The sequence below is a fragment of the Stegodyphus dumicola genome, chromosome 10 (assembly GCF_044657685.1).
Source record: "Stegodyphus dumicola isolate Sdum_Otavi_A_Nest chromosome 10, ASM4465768v1".
Classification (NCBI taxonomy): domain Eukaryota; kingdom Metazoa; phylum Arthropoda; class Arachnida; order Araneae; family Eresidae; genus Stegodyphus; species Stegodyphus dumicola.
This window is the reverse complement of record NC_140777.1, coordinates 45,506,990-45,525,113: the sequence shown is the minus strand read 5'-3', so window position 1 is coordinate 45,525,113 and position 18,124 is coordinate 45,506,990. Positions and strand designations below refer to the sequence as shown.

The 18,124-nt window shown below is 34.4% G+C and overlaps 1 protein-coding gene across 1 annotated transcript in view; it reads right to left on the bottom strand.

Annotated features, from left to right (window-relative positions):
* MAN1 (LEM domain-containing inner nuclear membrane protein MAN1) overlaps positions 1 to 18,124 on the bottom strand; it is a 121,272-nt gene that overhangs the window by 62,968 nt on the left and 40,180 nt on the right. The window contains exons 5-7 of the mRNA XM_085824915.1: positions 4,654 to 4,760; positions 4,339 to 4,409; positions 133 to 290 (exon numbers count right to left, since the gene is read on the bottom strand). Coding sequence (XP_085681041.1) covers positions 133 to 290; positions 4,339 to 4,409; positions 4,654 to 4,760 — 336 coding nt within the window. The remainder of the gene's footprint in view (positions 1 to 132; positions 291 to 4,338; positions 4,410 to 4,653; positions 4,761 to 18,124) is intronic.

The following is an 18,124-nucleotide window of genomic DNA, read 5'->3' as shown; positions in this document are numbered from 1 at the left end:
GTATCCTAGTTAGTCCAAATATATGAAGCTGTACTGCAATTTTATTCTGAAAGTTTTCTATTAACATTACAGAAAAAAAAAATACATAAAAGGAATACTAAAAAAAATACTAATCTTTATCAAAAGCCTCACCAATAGTTATGAAAAAAAGCTTAGTTGCAGTCCAATGAACAGAGTGGTGTACACGACACCAAAATGATTTGGCAGCTTGTGTAGCTTCCAAGGCACTGTTATCAAGAAATGGATCCTTTCTGCTAGATACTCCAAAGTCACTCGATAAAGAATACCATCTAAAAGATGTTAATTACATTACATTATTACAAGATGTTAATTACACATGTAACCTAACTGAGACAATAAAACAGTAAATTCATTACATGTAAATTAATACTTACATTTTTTTCATGTTAAAATCGTTTATTAACTTTCAGTCACATTTCAATCTAGCATTCCAGATGTTACTTCCCGTTACAGTGAGAAATTAAAAAAAAAATAGATAATTCTACCTGTACTTCATAACAAGCTAACCTGAGAACACATACAAGGCCAGAACGACCTTTTCACAGCTTTTCACCTTGTTCTTCAAGTTATCCATCGCAACAAACTGCCTGCAGAAATTCAATTCCTCCAATTCGCTACACATTTGCTGACTTCTTGCCAAATCCAGTGCATCTTTAAGTAACAATCATTTTATGCGATGAAACTGCAGTTGAAATTGTTAGTTCATTGTGGTGTAAAATGTAGGGCATGTTATTGTCTTAATTTATATGAATTTTTGACTATAATCTAAATATGATGCATACGAATTTGATGACATTTAAAACCCGAATTATTACTTAAAAATTGAAACGGAAGAGCTAACAATGCATTCCTTGTAGTTTGGGTTAAAAACTTTAAAATTGTTAAGCAAACATAAAAATTAAGACGAAAATGATCTTATACCAATTAGTTTGTACCTATCAGTTAAAAATACAACATTAGAACTGTAATGTAATGACTGTAAGCTCTGAATTGGAGTATCTCAGTGTATTATATAAAGGAAGTCCTTTACCCTTATAAAGTCTCCACGAAGGCATGTCATCCTTTAGACAGAAATCCTTGTTCCTTCTACCATAGTTAACTTAATTGATCAGTACTTCCGTACTGGTTAGGTTAGGTGATTTGAATATGGCAAAACACACAAGAGCTATTTGACTAAGGGGTGAGATATATTCGTGGAGGACTTTCTAAAGGAAACGGGCTCGTATTCACGTTATACATGGAAAAAAACCACAAGGTTCAAACACTGTCAAAGTATCTGTATTCAGTGATCTTAAACATTCGGCTACTGGTGGGATACTTTCATATTGTATTTTCTAATGGATGTTAGCTTCTATTTATAATGTTATTTATAACTATTTATAGTTCTGCTTTTTTTTTAAATTTGTGGCCTTGAAAACGGCCCTTGTATTTATAATTTGTGGCCCTGAAAAGGGCCTTTTTTAACTGAGGTATTCAATCCCGCTAAAATTATCATTTGAAGAATCTGAGCTATCCGACTCATCAATATTAAATTGCACGCACTCAACGGTGTTCTCCATCAGAAAATCTAATTTCCATATTTTCTTTTCCTCTTCTATTACATGCCTCACGCATTTAGACCATTGCATAGAAGTCACTAAATCAATTCCTTTCTCAATCAATTTACGAACTTTTTAAAAGTTCTGTTTGCGGATGCTACATACCCTTTCACACTACTCCATATGAGTTCATTTGAGTTCAGTTCGCACTGATATGGTGGTAAACGCAAAACAGTATGTCTGGCTTCGGCAGCTACAGCATCTATATGATGGAATTCAAATTGTTTTCGAAACTTAGAAACGAGAACTAAGAGTTCTTTCTGCTTTTAACATATCAGCTTTCCAAGGAATATTTTTTCTGAGCTGAATGTCTGCTTTCCTTGTACTTGAAGAAGGAATGTTTTTAGACGAAACGCTGTTATAAGATGCATTATCCAACACAATTACAACAAATTGTCCTGCCCTGTGAACGATATTTTTTTATATCTCTTAGATATCTATGCCTCCAGCATTGAATATTGTTACATTCAATCAAAATTGACTGGTGTTTTCGTTTTCTGTATGCAAATCCTAAATCATTCATAATTCGTCCTACTGTGCAAATGGACATATTTGGCAAATCAGCTTCATCATTTATAACTTTAGCCACTTTTTGCACATCGGGAATTTCATTCCGTAAAAAGAAACCATGAACTTTCCTTCGTATTGTTGCTAAAGTTAACTCATCATATCGTTTGACTCGGGTTTGCGTACCGACTTTCAGAGGTCGTTTCTTATCTGGAGTCAAAAATCCTCCATTTTCCTTCAATTCGGATTTCATGCAATTTATGCTTGTTACCGAAACGCCAGTCAAATCAGCAGAAAAAGTAAAAGTATCTTTATCGGATTTATTAGGAAAATGCTCCCGTAATTTGACGAAAACATTCATAACGCTAATCTTAGCGGCACTGCGCAATGGTTTTCCACCTTTATGAGGCTGAAAATTAAACACATATGTCGAAGATGATGCAGACGCCATGACAATTGCCTTTTTTTCTCCTCCCAGTCAGTGAATGAATGACTGCTTTAATTGCTTTTCTCACTGAGAGTGGGGTGAAGTCGGGGTTGCTGAAATTTGCAGTTTCGCCAATAATGCCAAAAAAAAGGGTGATGTCTTCCTGCTGATCATGGAATGATTGACATGTGTTACATCTAAACTCCGAACTATCAGCACCATTACATCTAAACTCGATAATAATCCTACGTAAGAACGTAGTTAGAACTCTGAACCTAAACTTGAATGACTATTAGATGGAGAGAGTGCATAATTTTTATGTAACCTAATAATTGTATATAAAATGTATAAATGTATCTAAATATAATCTGTTTATATCATACAGAAGTCTCAGTCTTTGTGCAAAAGCTTCGAATTTAGATATTTCATCGGATAAGAATTTAGAATGGAACAAGCTCGGCTCCCGGGTGAAAGAAAAGGTAAGAGATCTTTTTTTACCTTTTAGAATTCTATTGAGAGATACAACAACGTGATTTAGCACATTTTTAATTAAAAAGCTGGACACAAAGTAATCTATCGTTTTACAAATTTTTTCCCTTACGTTCTCCTTGTTCAGGAGCATTCATATTTCACAGCGTAATTTTTACATTACTACTTCTCGAAACGGTAGAACTATTCTTAGGCAGACGCATACACTTTCTAGTATATCCAATGTTCTCAACTTAGAATGACCTGTAGTATAGTTACAAACAGCATACAGCATATTTATTAATCTTGCCTCAGCATTTAATTCATGTTAAAAGACATAAAAATAATGAAAAAAATGCCACTCTTAAGAAGTCATATTTTAAATTATTAATGGCGGTATATGAAAGACGTAAATAACATATTACAGAGTATAAATGATATATACAAAAGCTCACAAACAGCAGCAGCATTAATGAAAACAGCACATTTTTAGAAAAATATTTCAAAGATTATTCACTTAAACAGAATAAAAATTCAAATAATATGCAAACTTACCCATTAAAATAATTTGAAAATATGAGAATTACACATTAAAAACCAGCATTTATCCAGTCAAACTGTCATAGATATGGATTACAAAAACAATCACAAAACACATAATGAAATAATTCTGACTCTGATCTGATAAACAAGCCACTGTTATCAGAAAGCATAATTTTTTATTTTATATACTTACTTCTCAATGTATTTTTGGATTTGATGCATTTTTATGCATTTGACATTTTTTTATTTCATGTATTTTTTCCAAGCTTAATTATCATAGGCGCTCTTGATGTGCGCCGATGAAAAATATTCCACTTGACGCTTGAACTTGAAGAATGACGCATGTCATACCTTTTTTTTGATGCTTGATTATGCTTTCATGGCCGCTATAGGCGGAAGTAATATACTATATCATTAAGTTTATCGTTAATAAATGTTTTCTATGTTCTGTGAAATCTTGAAGTTTTGATTTGAAATTCTAATGCTCTCCCAACCTGTTTCCTGAAAACGAAATCAACTTGACAAATTATGACATGAAAGACACCATACACCATTCATACACTTTAACTGCTGAACTTTTAAATTAATTGATACAAAGAGCATAATGTATTTCAGTTATTAAATGTTACTACTTCCACATGCTTTGGCATGGAGTGTTTTATAAGTATTATGGATTGAAAAACAATTTTTGTTCATACAATTATGTATAAATACATAATTTAGTAATAAAAAATTGCTTGTTACATTTCAGAGAAAAATTAAACTGGAACTTACTCTAACCCACAATCAGGATGATCTTTAATTAACTTCACTGAATGTTCAAACAAATTATCAAAATCTTCTGCCTAAAATTTTAAAAAGCAAGAAAAGTTAAAGAATAATTTTTTAAATAAAAATAAATTGAGAATTTAATAAAAAATTAAACATTAAAAAAATCCTACTGGCCTTAAAAAAGAAACTGTTACTTATATTAAATCACCAGAAATTGAAACACGACACATTTCAGTTTTTCATAATTATTTTTAAATGGAGCTCTTCATAACAACTGCCATTAAATGTTATATATAATGCATGTTATGTATAAAATACCTCAAAATGTTCATTCTTCAGCAATCGTTCCTTTAAGATATCTCTAGCTTCTCTAACTGTCAGATTTCGGTTTTTAATAATCCCACTAGAATCACATTCATATTCACCTACAAAAACAAATATCAAGCACACTTCATGAGACTAAAAAAAATTTTTTTTTAACTGATCAAATTGCATGAAAAACATATATCTCCCTTTATTTTGTTCTGATCATAATTTAAAACTATTAAATGCATTCAAACTGTGGAATATAGGATAAACATAGGCTATTAATATAATAATATAGGTTATAGGATAATATAGGTTATTAATGCATTCATATTGTGAAATATACAGCAGCCTTCAACTGCTCTATGACCATTCAATAAATACTGCAAATGTTATAACTGAACTTCTTTAAAACATATTCTCTTTACAGTACAGTAAATCCTTGCCAAATACTGCTGCTGCTATTTGTGAGCTGTTACGTAAACTTACTGTGCATACAGCAAAACTGCACTCTGCAAAGCTGACTTTCTATGGTGTTAAATATAATTCAGACTAAAAAAAAAAATATGTATAATTTAAATAAATCAAAATATTGTTTTAATTTATTACCATTTTTAGGATTATTCCCATTTTTTTATATTTACTTTTATGATTTTATAATACAGTACAAAGTCTGTAATCCAGACATCCATTATCCGAAATGATCTATAATCCGGAACTCAAAGCCACAAACTTACGCATGCGCATTTAATGCGCGCATCCAATATGCATGCGTGTAATGCGTTTAACCCATGCGCGCTTCCGATCGAAAGTGACACAGAGGTTATTGAAAACGAAAAAATTCCGATTGACAAGTTAGTCGGTATTCTTGACACAGCAATTACAGGACTTGAACAGTGGAACTTTGTAACTGAACAAGAAATTATGTCTGTTTATAGAATTAATGAGAAAGTATTGAATGAAGCAACTTAAACAACTTACATTGAAAGAAATGTTTAATAAGGTAAACAAATAAATATTAAGCTTTTTTTTTGTAAATTTTGATACCCTTTAGATCATAATTGCTCTTTATTTCATAAATTACGGTTTCATATTTTAATTGTATAATTTCTGCATGCCATCTTACTAGATTTAAATCAATGATCTATAATCCGGAAAAACCCCTAATCTGGAATCGTCGAAGTCCCGACAAGTCCAGATTACGAACTTTGTACTGTATTTAGTTATTCACATTTTGATTACATTTAATTTATAATTATTTTAATCATTTATAATCAGTGGTTTTAAGCTGTTCAGCAGAAACTTGCCAAAACTGATTACAGTCAAAAGTCGTTAATCCGGACTCGTCGGGACTTCGGCGATTCCGGATTATCGATTTTTCCGGATTATAGATCATCAGTTTAAATCTCGTAAGATGGCATGCAGAAATTCTAAAATTAAAAATATGAAAACGTAATTTATGAAATAAAGAACAATTATGATCTAAAGGGTATCAAAATTTGCAAAAAGAAAAAGCTTAATATTTATTTGTTTACTTTATTAAACATTTCTTTCAATGTAAGTTGTTTAAGTTTTGCTTCGTTTCATGTGATAATACTTTCTCTTTAATTCTATTAAACAGACATAATTTCTTGTTCAGTTACAAAGTTCCGCTGTTCAAGTCCTATAATTGCTGTGTCTAGAACACCGATTAATTTGTCAATCGAAATTTTTTCGTTTTCAATAACCTCTGTCACTTTCTTCGCTATCGAAAGCGAATTATAATGACGAGGAACTTGTTTTAAATCATATCAAAGACGGAGCATATCGAGATGAAATACTACATTTGGTAAGGAATTATAAGCCAAATAAAATAAAAACATCTGCGCTGAAGATAAGGATAGTGTTGACAGATCAACTTCCTCCAATTCATTACGCGCCCGCCGCGGCGTCAACTTCCAATTCATTACGCGCCCGCCGCGGCGATCCCCCCCCCCCCGCCGAGCAGCGTGAAATTGATAAACAGATTTCGGATTTCAAAACATACTTTCGCTTTAGATCCTTTACATATTAACAAATATATATCGGAAATTCTATTTGATATAATCGAAAGTTTAAGCTTACTTTTATAAAATTGCTCTTACAGTCTGCAAAAAATAATAAGCCGGATCCAATTCGAAAATTAAGGAACCACGCAATCATCAACATTAACTGAAATAGATAATTAGATAATTTTAGCTTATACGTCCATTATACATAAAACGCGCACGCGAAAACGTATTCTGCACTTGCGCACACTCATATGCGCAGTCGTAAAAGGTCTTACGCGCACGCGTAAACGCCTATGCGCATGTGTCAACGCGGCGCATGCGCAGAAAGTTTTTAGTTTTGAGGTCCGGATTATAGATCATTCCGAATTATGGGTGTCCGAATTAACGACTTTTGACTGTACTATTATTCAGTGTTTTTATCACTTAAAGTCTGTAAGAAGGATCACAGCAGGGTGCTCAATAAGAACAAACACTTATTGGTAAATCCCCAGTATCCTACGTAACACCATTCATTACAAACATCTCTCCACATATTTGTAGTTATATGTCAGGTTATACTAACACATACTTATTACCCAAACGCAGAAATGTCTATATTTTTGATTGAAAACTTATTGATAAAGTGATTAATAGCTTTGATGGTCACTAATAACCCTGCACTTGACCTTCACCAAGAGTCCTACAGTTATGGTCAATGCGGTCCCTCAGTTTCCTTTAATTTTAGCTACTTATCAAAAATTACTGCATTGTCTAATAAAAGTGACCTTATGTGTTGACCACCAATAACCACAGATGACAGGTAATTAGGTGCTTCGAAGAACATATTGCCATTGAATTGAATTTTATGGTTTAAGTGCAAAGAACATGATATTTAATAAATAAAGGTAATACACAAAACGTTAAAAAAACGCCACTTTGGGCAAAATGTAAAATCTGAAATCCTTCAGATTTTATTTTACTTTTCTTATTTATTAATTTTTATTATTTTTTATTTCATATTTTGAAAAATATGAATTAATTTTCAATTAATAAACTCAATCATTTGAAAGCAAGCTGTGGCAACACTTTGAAATAAAATATTTTTATCTCCAACATCTGAGACTCTTGCCATTTGGAAAAATGTAAGATATTTATTAAATACTAAAATATTTAAAAAATATGACAACACAAATAAAAGGATGCTGCTGTCAAATATTATTTATATCCATAATTTTTAGAGAAATGATATAAGAAAATTTTAACACAACACAAAAAGATGTTGCTGCAAAATGTTATTACGATGCATTAATGAAATAATACATCAAATACATAAGAAATACAGTAACATTTAACACTTAACCCTTTAATGGTTTGACCCATATTTTCTCGTTCTTTTATGCAACCTCTTGACGGTTCGTTACGGAATATTGTTAGTTTAAATGTACCCTCGAAAACAGATCATCCCGTGTTTTTATAATAGCAAAAAGATATGCCAAGAAGGACTAGCCCGTATTTTTGTACGTCTTTCAACCCCCAATGCCTAAGGGGACTATGGTCCAAGCAACCCTGACGACAATGAGTAATGGCTGTCATTAGCACAGGGAGAAATCTTGATGTTTCGAGATAAAGGCCTTACACTCACTCTAAAGAAACAAATTTATTACCAGTTACAATGTGGATGTATATATAAAAGGAATTAAGAATTTCCATTTTAGAGCAGTTATTGAATAAAATAAAGAAGTTTTTACAAAATAAACTTTTATTTATAACTCATAAAATTATTAATGAATTAAAATGAGAAAAATAATGTACACTGCTGGCCACCGTAAATGCAACACTCTGAAGGAAGCATGCAAATAACATGAAATTTACAACATGCATTAGCGGAGGTGAGATATGCAAATGATTAGAATTTCAGTGCAGATGCACAACACGTGCGCCTGTGGCACCACTTCAAAGCACTATTTAAGGCTTGGAGTTTTCGACGATTTCAAGTTCAGCAACTGTTTTTCTTGCGTTTTTTTTAAGTAAACAGCGATCATCGTTTGATCAAGTATCCGAGTTCGACAGAGGAAGGATAGCGGTGTGGATTATCTTTCAGAGAAATTGGTAGTCGTGTTGGACAAAACCAAACAACTGTAATGTGAATGTGTGACTGTTGGATGCAGGAAGGTATGACGTGTTCGATCGCATCCACCTCAATGCACCACTTCACGTGATGACAGGAATAATGTGTTTGTGCGCATGGCAGTGACGGATCGCTCAGTCACATCACGAACCACAGCACAGCACATTCAGTCTTGATGCAAAAGTAAAGTTTAAAGTTGTAAAATTAAACTTTTAGCAAAAGTAGCAATAGAAATTCCCTAAGGTTATGTACTGTGCAGACATTGAAGACAAAAGTTTTAAACTTAACCAATTTATTAACAATATATAAAAATAAAAACACAATGAATAAATTTAATCAATATCAGAAACTTAAAGAGTATAACATAATCATTATTAAAAAAAATTACACTTAATCGATCACCTATTAACCCCAAGGGTTTTTCCTTTAAAGAATGTTACACTATTAAAGACACAGTAAATATTTTACCTGATTTCCAAATACTGGCATTCAATACGCAAAAAACATATCACTAAACAGAAATTATGCGATTATAATGAAATTCGCTACACTGTCAATAAGTCCATGCTTTGTGGTCAAGAAGGCACCTGGAAAATTAAATTAAATCCTTGAGAGCACTTAAACCAGCAAAACGCCGCTCACTGTAGTTACACACGAGAAATCACAGCTTGGAAAAACATCGCCGCTAACTTGTGTTTAAGATGCCGCCTTCATGAAAACAGGATACCGCACACGACAGTCGCCCACTTTGTTGCTGCTTTTCAGGCTCCAGAAAAAGTCATCTTGCGGACTGGAACCACGGCACTAGTCACTGGCTGGCATGCATCGCAACATCGTCTTCCAATGGGGGCTGGAATGGCACACCAAGGAACAAAGAAACAGGAACCAGAAGGAATAAGCCAGAGCGATGCGAGATACTTATACCTGAAGTAGATATGACATCATCTCATGGCAACCAATCAGCTATCGGCACAACTCAGCTTTCCAGATGACGTAACATCAAGCTTCGTTTTTGCATCTTAATTAGGCTGGAACAGTCCGTTCTTAATACAAACAGTGGCAGTGAAAAACGAAGTAGAAATAACTACTATATCCCCTTAAAATAAGAACTAAGCCTTATGTAAAAGTTAGAAATATTTCAAGGAGGAGAGATGATGCAGAAAGAGGGTTACAATAGGTCATATTTTCCAACAAGTCTGTAACGCATCATCCAGTGTCTGTGCATACCATTTGACGCCGTTTACAGCAGAGTGGTCTGTCCGCAAGACATCCATTGCTTCGTCTACCCTTGACGCAGAACCACAGACGTCTCCGCTGCCAATGGTGCGATGAAAGAAGGATGTGGACAGCAGAATGGAATGAAATTGTCTTTACTGACGAGTCACGCTTTTGTCTGCAACATCACGCTGGTTGGGTTCGAGTATGGAGACATCGTGGAGAGAAGATACTGAACAGCTGCGTTATGTACCACAACACTGGTCCTGCACCGGGTATTATGATATGGGGCGGTATTGAATATCACTCTCGCACTCCTTTAGTACGCATCGCCGGTACTTTAAATAGCCAGCGCTACATCTCCGAGGTGTTGGAGCCAGTTGTCCTTCCTTACCTTCAGGGCTTGCCCACAGCCATATTTCAACAGGATAATGCACGATCACACACGATACGCATTGTCCAAGGGTTCTTCGTCAATCACCAAATTGAATTGCTTCCCTGGCCGGCTCGCTTTATGTATCTTTCGCCAATAAAAAAACATGTGGTCCATGGTTGCTGAACGATTGACCCAGATTACATCCCAAGCTGCCACACCAGATGAACTTTGGAAACGTGTGGAAGCTCCTTGGTCTGCTGTACCCCAAGAACTCATCCTAAGTCTCTTTGAATCAATGCCGAGGTGTGTGGCAGCGGTGATCTCCAACAATGGCGGCTACTCTGGCTACTGATTCTGGAAGGAACCACACTTCACAGAAGTCTATAAATTTAATCATTTGATACTTGGTCAACATGTTATCTACTAAATAAATTTTGTTGCGATATCTCTTGTCTTTCTTGGTGTTGCAATTTGGGTGGCCAGCAGTGTATTATATAATTTACTGGGAACATGAGATTAAATAATTCTCTTTAAAAAATTCTTCTACAAATTTATATCACGAATAATAAAAAATGTGAGGCTCTCTTGATAAATTTATAAATCTTATACTTTTGACAATGTGATTCGATTATTTGATTTGGTTATTTAAGAAGCTATTCTTCTTGTTATAAAACTGTACAAGATTTTTTCAAAGGGGCTCTTATTCCCATTAATCTGTGCAGCATTTTTTTTTTTTTTTCTCCTTTTGGTTCAGTCTTACTTCCAAAAACCTCTTACCTCATAAAAAATTAAGTTTTAAAAATTCATGCAAAATCTGAAATTATGCTAATTTTATGCAAATTCTATTTCAAAAGCTATTTTACACTCTGTAAAATGATGCAAACTTAAAATTTTTGAGATTTTTAGTTTACTTTTTAAATGGAAATATGCGAAAAAAATTTTCAACATTTAATTTTAAGACCTCTAAATTGAATTTTATAAAACTCGGTTTAGCACACCGTGTTTTCATTTGTAAACCGTGTACGTACAAAATTTGAACTCGGTAGCTTATCAAGAAATAGTCTAAAAATCAATGACGAGCTTCTGATTATAGCAACAAACACCATGAATGAAATAAATACAATTTTTGAAACAAACTTGCCGACTCTTAAATATTATATTTTTAAACATTTTGGAAAACCCGGTAAATTGTTGATATCACATAACCATCATTTTTATAACATTCTTGGTATTATAAAGCATGTGACATTCATATGTGATTCCGACAGATCTGTTCATTTGTCAAAGTGGCTGCTTTTGATAATATTGTGATGCTCATTCTATATGCTCTACTATCTATGATACTAATTATTGATATTTAATTATGGTTCTGTATCTGTACAGAAATATTGATAAGACTGAGAGAGGTAGAAAAAAATTTTCGCAAATAATTAATTCAGAAGTCAAACAACAAAAATCAGCGTTATACCCACAAAATTTTCACAGGACTAGTTTCGATGGTTTTACCGAACCATCATCTTCAGCTGCAAAACCGCAAATGAACAAGATAGGAAATAATGATTAGATAAGATAAGAAAGCCTGGACAAGTATAAGCAAGTGGCGCCATCTGTTGGCGAAACCAGAACTAAAACATAATTTCTCTAAAAGCCGAAGGCAAATTTGGATTGGAATTAGGATCGTTAACTATAACAGAAAGATTTTTTTGAATGTGAAATGCCTCTAGAAAATCCAGTTCTCCAATGGAAGATGTTTTTTGAATAATTTTGGCAGCAGAAAAATTGAAAGTGTGATTTTCGAACCAACAATGTTGAGCAACAGAAGACTTCTGTGTTTCCTTTTTTCTAACATATGCCTCATGTTCTTTGACGCGAAATTTTAAGGCTCTCTTAGTTTGGCCAATGTAAATTAAACCACACTGGCAAGGAATCCTATAAATACCCCAGGAATTCATATCCGGAATGGGGTCCTTGAGTATAGAAGTGGGAATTTTATTGATGGGAGAGTAAACAACCCGAAAGTTAAATTTCTGCAAAATATGTGCAACTTTATAGCTAATTGATGGAAAGAAGGGAATGACAACAGAATTTTTATAATCTCCTAAAATAAGAGTGTGGCTTTTAGTGTGTTGAGATGAGAATTTTTTAACTGCTTGATTAATAATGTTGGGTGAAAAGCCCCGGTCAATAGCTATTGCTTTTAAATAATTTAGTTCTTCATCAAGGGCTAGTTTGGAGGAGCAAACTTGAAGAGCACGGAAAACATAGGAATAAAATGAAGCTAACTTTTGTTTAGTCGGATGACATGATTTAAAGTGTGGTGGAAGGCAAACCGATGAAGGTTTACGGTAAACTGTAGTACTGAAGTTGGATGTGTTACGTGTGACCAGAATGTCGAGAAACGGAAGAGAATTGCAAGTCTCAAGTTCAAAAGTGAACTGAATAGCAGGATCAATAGAATTCATTGTTGAAAGAACTTTATTTAAATCATCTTTATTACCTTCAAACAGGGTAAAAGTATCGTCTACGTAGCGGAACCATGCCGGGAAGTTTAAAGTTTCAAATAATTTTGATTCATAGTAATGCATGTAGATATCAGCCAGGATGGGACTGAGGGGGCTTCCCATGGCTAATCCCTCAGTTTGCTTGTAATAATTATTTTGGAAAACAAAATGTGTTTGTTTCAAACAGAGTTGAGTGAGAGAAATTAGCTCATCAATTTCGATGCAAGAGAAATGAAATTCGCGAAGTCTGGTTTCTAGATATCTTAATGCACCCTCCACTGGGACATTGGTGAATAATGATTTTACATCAAAAGAAACCATGAGTAAATTACTAGGAGAAATGTTTTTAACCTTTTTTACAAACTCTATTGAATTTTTTATGGTGTAAATATTATTGTCTAATAGAGTGGAAAATCTAGAAACTAAATATTTAGCTAAAGGATACGAGGCAGTACCTAAATTTGATACAATAGGGTGGAAAGAGATACCACTTTTATGAATTTTGGGAAGAGCATATAATCTGGCACAATTCGCAACAGATGGGATAAGCGAATGTTTTAAGTTGCTTGAAATGATTTGCGAAGATTTGATCGCAGTTTTTATTTTGGATAAGTCCGAAGGTGAAGGATCTTTAGGGATCGGATTATATGGTCCTTCGTTTAAGAGTTTAGTGACACCATCGATGTAAGTGTTCTTATCCATGACGATTATCTGGCCACCTTTGTCGGCCTTTGAAATGATAATATCCGGGTTAGAATGAATTTCGCGCATTGTAGCTCTTTCTCTCGCAGTTAGGTTTGGTTTCAAAGTTTTATTATTGAATTGATGAGCTAATTTCTCTCACTCAACTCTGTTTGAAACAAACACATTTTGTTTTCCAAAATAATTATTACAAGCAAACTGAGGGATTAGCCATGGGAAGCCCCCTCAGTCCCATCCTGGCTGATATCTACATGCATTACTATGAATCAAAATTGTTTGAAACTTTAAACTTCCCGGCATGGTTCCGCTATGTAGACGATACTTTTACCCTGTTTGAAGGTAATAAAGATGATTTAAATAGAGTTCTTTCAACAATGAATTCTATTGATCCTGCTATTCAGTTCACTTTTGAACTTGAGACTTGCAATTCTCTTCCGTTTCTCGACATTCTGGTCACACGTAACACATCCAACTTCAGTACTGCAGTTTACCGTAAACCTTCATCGGTTTGCCTTCCACCACACTTTAAATCATGTCATCCGACTAAACAAAAGTTAGCTTCATTTTATTCCTATGTTTTCCGTGCTCTTCAAGTTTGCTCCTCCAAACTAGCCCTTGATGAAGAACTAAATTATTTAAAAGCAATAGCTATTGACCGGGGCTTTTCACCCAACATTATTAATCAAGCAGTTAAAAAATTCTCATCTCAACACACTAAAAGCCACACTCTTATTTTAGGAGATTATAAAAATTCTGTTGTCATTCCCTTCTTTCCATCAATTAGCTATAAAGTTGCACATATTTTGCAGAAATTTAACTTTCGGGTTGTTTACTCTCCCATCAATAAAATTCCCACTTCTATACTCAAGGACCCCATTCCGGATATGAATTCCTGGGGTATTTATAGGATTCCTTGCCAGTGTGGTTTAATTTACATTGGCCAAACTAAGAGAGCCTTAAAATTTCGCGTCAAAGAACATGAGGCATATGTTAGAAAAAAGGAAACACAGAAGTCTTCTGTTGCTCAACATTGTTGGTCCGAAAATCACACTTTCAATTTTTCTGCTGCCAAAATTATTCAAAAAACATCTTCCATTGGAGAACTGGATTTTCTAGAGGCATTTCACATTCAAAAAAAATCTTTCTGTTCTAGTTAACGATCCTAATTCCAATCCAAATTTGCCTTCGGCTTTTAGAGAAATTATGTTTTAGTTCTGGTTTCGCCAACAGATGGCGCCACTTGCTTATACTTGTCCAGGCTTTCTTATCTTATCTAATCATTATTTCCTATCTTGTTCATTTGCGGTTTTGCAGCTGAAGATGATGGTTCGGTAAAACCATCGAAACTAGTCCTGTGAAAATTTTGTGGGTATAACGCTGATTTTTGTTGTTTGACTTCTGAATTAGTATTTGTTCGGCGTGTTATTGTGTCTTAAATATTTAATTATTTAAGTTACATAACTACTTATACTAGCTCAGGAAATTTTTAGTCATTTTGTAAAAATAATCTTTTCTTTAAAATTCTTTTTTCATTTCCCCTCTATGCTTAATGACTTTATTACTATTCTGATGAATAGAAGGTTTTGAAAACCAAAAGCTGAGTATATAATTACAAATCTAAGTAATAAATGCTTTACAAATACAACTTTTCATGTTTCAGCAGAATTTTTTGAAAATGCATTTATATAAAATGTTGTAGAAATCGACAAAGTTTTATGCCAATTTAAGGTTTTTTTTTTCTTCTCCTAATTTCTAGTTGCTTATGAGCATATTAAAAAAGCTTTCCCGCTCAAAATGTTAACTATTTTAAAATATTCATAATCGCACTCGATTTGATGTTTACAGTTTTTTTCCCTACAATTTCTCTAAAAAGAAAGAATTATAACTGTATTTAATACAGAAAATTTAATGGATTTGGAATCTGCGCAAGAAGACAGAAACTACTGTGGAGGGAATTTCTAAGGGGAACTAGATTTTATCCACACTGAACGTAAGGTAATTTTGGCTATCCCACCTCATGAACTAAAACACATTACGGGTCCCTTCCCCCTTTGGGCACTTCGTGGAGGTTCAACCTCCGCTATTACCCCTCCAGAGGAGCAGCACACCACCTGGAAACATCTCCAGGCAGCACTGGTCGTCAATTGCTACCTGCCAGTCGCATGTGCGAACCCATCGCAGTTACCCAGCAAACCGGGAGGGGGGGGACTCCCTGCTACGGATCCAACCACTCAGAATATGCCAGACTCTGAGACCAGCCAATAAGTTACTTTTCCCAGGGCCTTCAGAACCATAAAGTTCATAAATTTTATGCCCCCATGGCCGTGACTGCCTAGGTACAGATCCTAGCCAGTAGCATCGCAGAATTCTCTATGTTGACCCCGGGGGGGAGGGCACACTGAATGTAGAAAAACCCTGGAAAAGGTTCATAGAACAAGCGTGTTTGCCAGGATTTGAATCCATGTCGAATTACCAGTGCCCAGCTGTTTAGCGCTTGGCCACTGGGATCCCCACAGCCCGATTTAAAAATCTTGTTTAGAAAACTTTCATCTTGATTTAGTGTGACAGGTGCCAAAATTTAGAAGGTTAGAATTATTTGAATACAGCAAAACACATGAGGACTATCTGCTTTTAAGGAGAAAGATGCCTTCTTAGAGGACTTTCTAACGAGAAATGGCTCATATTCATGTTACACATGGAAAAATACCATACAGCCATCGCATTCGTTCTTCAGAGTATGAATCCAAGTCGAACAACTAATATTTAGCAGTCTTATCGGCTACTAATATGGCTATAGTATAATAGGGGAAATAACTATTACCAGACTGTATGGCATTTAAATTAAGAAATTTAAAAAAAAAAATACTTCTGAATTAATCTTCAAAACAAGTTTTTTTTTTAATGCTAATAAATAATATAATTATGAAAGAGTTCACGTCATTTGTGTCATTTTCAGATTGTTAAAATTAATGTGGTTTTAATGAACGATTTTTTAAACCTGCTGCAAGAACAAAAATACATGGAAATCAAGAATTACTGAAAATACTTCTGTAATTTATAAACAAAGAAACATATTTAACCAGATTTTATATGTGTGAAAAAAATAATGAATTAGGATCTCCTCTAGTGGACATCTTTGTAATTATATTTCTAGTTCCAAAATCAAAGTAAGAAATCTAGTTGCTGAAACCACAGAACACTATCAATTCTTGTAGGCTTCTATTTTCAGCGACGGAATAGATCAGCTGCATGGAATTCTTATGATTTTTCTCTATATGTAAACTAAATGCATGTAAGTTTTCCTTAGAAAGTTCGCCGGAAGTGGAATATTTCTATCTTGGAAGATAGATATTGCATGCTTTAGTTAAGTTAGCAAATCTAAATACAAGGTCGACAGTAATATGTTTGGGGCTCTATTCTAAAAATTAAAAGTAGCGAAATTGCCTTACATCGTCCACTTTTATACTTTTATCTTAGAATTATATATTGCATCCATAAAAAATTCTCTAAAATATGTTATTCAGGGTTCGTACGCATTTCTGCACATGGAAATTAAGTACTTTTAAGGACTTTTAAGTAGGTAGATAAAAGTAAGTAGTAAACAGCAGGTAGATTTTATGTCAAACGGCACAGATTAGAACGAGAAGTAAGATCAGTATGATTCATAACAAAAGACTGAATGTTTGTCACTGCTGCTGCTTGTCTAGAGAAAGACCTGCTGATTAGAGCAAACCTGAAAGGCCTGATGTAAGCACGGTTGGGCAAGTGTTGAAAAGTTAGTCAGGCTCAGCTCACTGCAGTCAATGTCATAGCTTTGTGTAGAGTTCCAGGGGTTTTAACCCAGTTAATATACTTTAAGGTTCTAATAAGCCATTAAAGCACCAGAGGTGATAAGTTGTTTTATATATACAGGGTGCTTCATAGATCATAGGACAAACTTGGAGGGGTGGTGTAGCATACTAAAATATGCATTTTTGTATAGGAATGTAGATTCTAAAGTGATGGGTTAAAGCAAGGCCAACTAGATATCTACTAGTTGGCCTTGGTTAAAGCAGGAACGCAAAAAAACGACACGAGAGGAAAATGTGTTTATGTACAAAATTCAACGCAAAGTGCTTCTTCGCAGCAATACAGTATTTACAATAAATGTTCAAAAAAGGGAACACTAACAGTAATAGGAACTACAGCTGCGGTTGGTTGGCAATGCAGCGGTAGTGAGCCGGACAAACCAGGATCCGATGCATCAGAGAATCATTCGCAACTCTGCTGTCGAGAGTGATGAGTGAGTTTAAGCTGACATGCATCTCATGTATGGTGCTGCTAATGGGAACGGCAGAGCAGCGCTATGGTTGTAGGTACAATGGTTGTAAGTACGAGGGAACTTTCTCACAGGCCGACATCTTCAATAGCCACAACATGCACGTGTGGGCAACTCATAATCCACACAGAACACGTCCACATGCATTCCAAACTCCATGACTGTGTGGGCGGGTATTGTTAACGACTACCTCATAGGCCCATACCATACAAATGGCTCATGTTATCATATTTT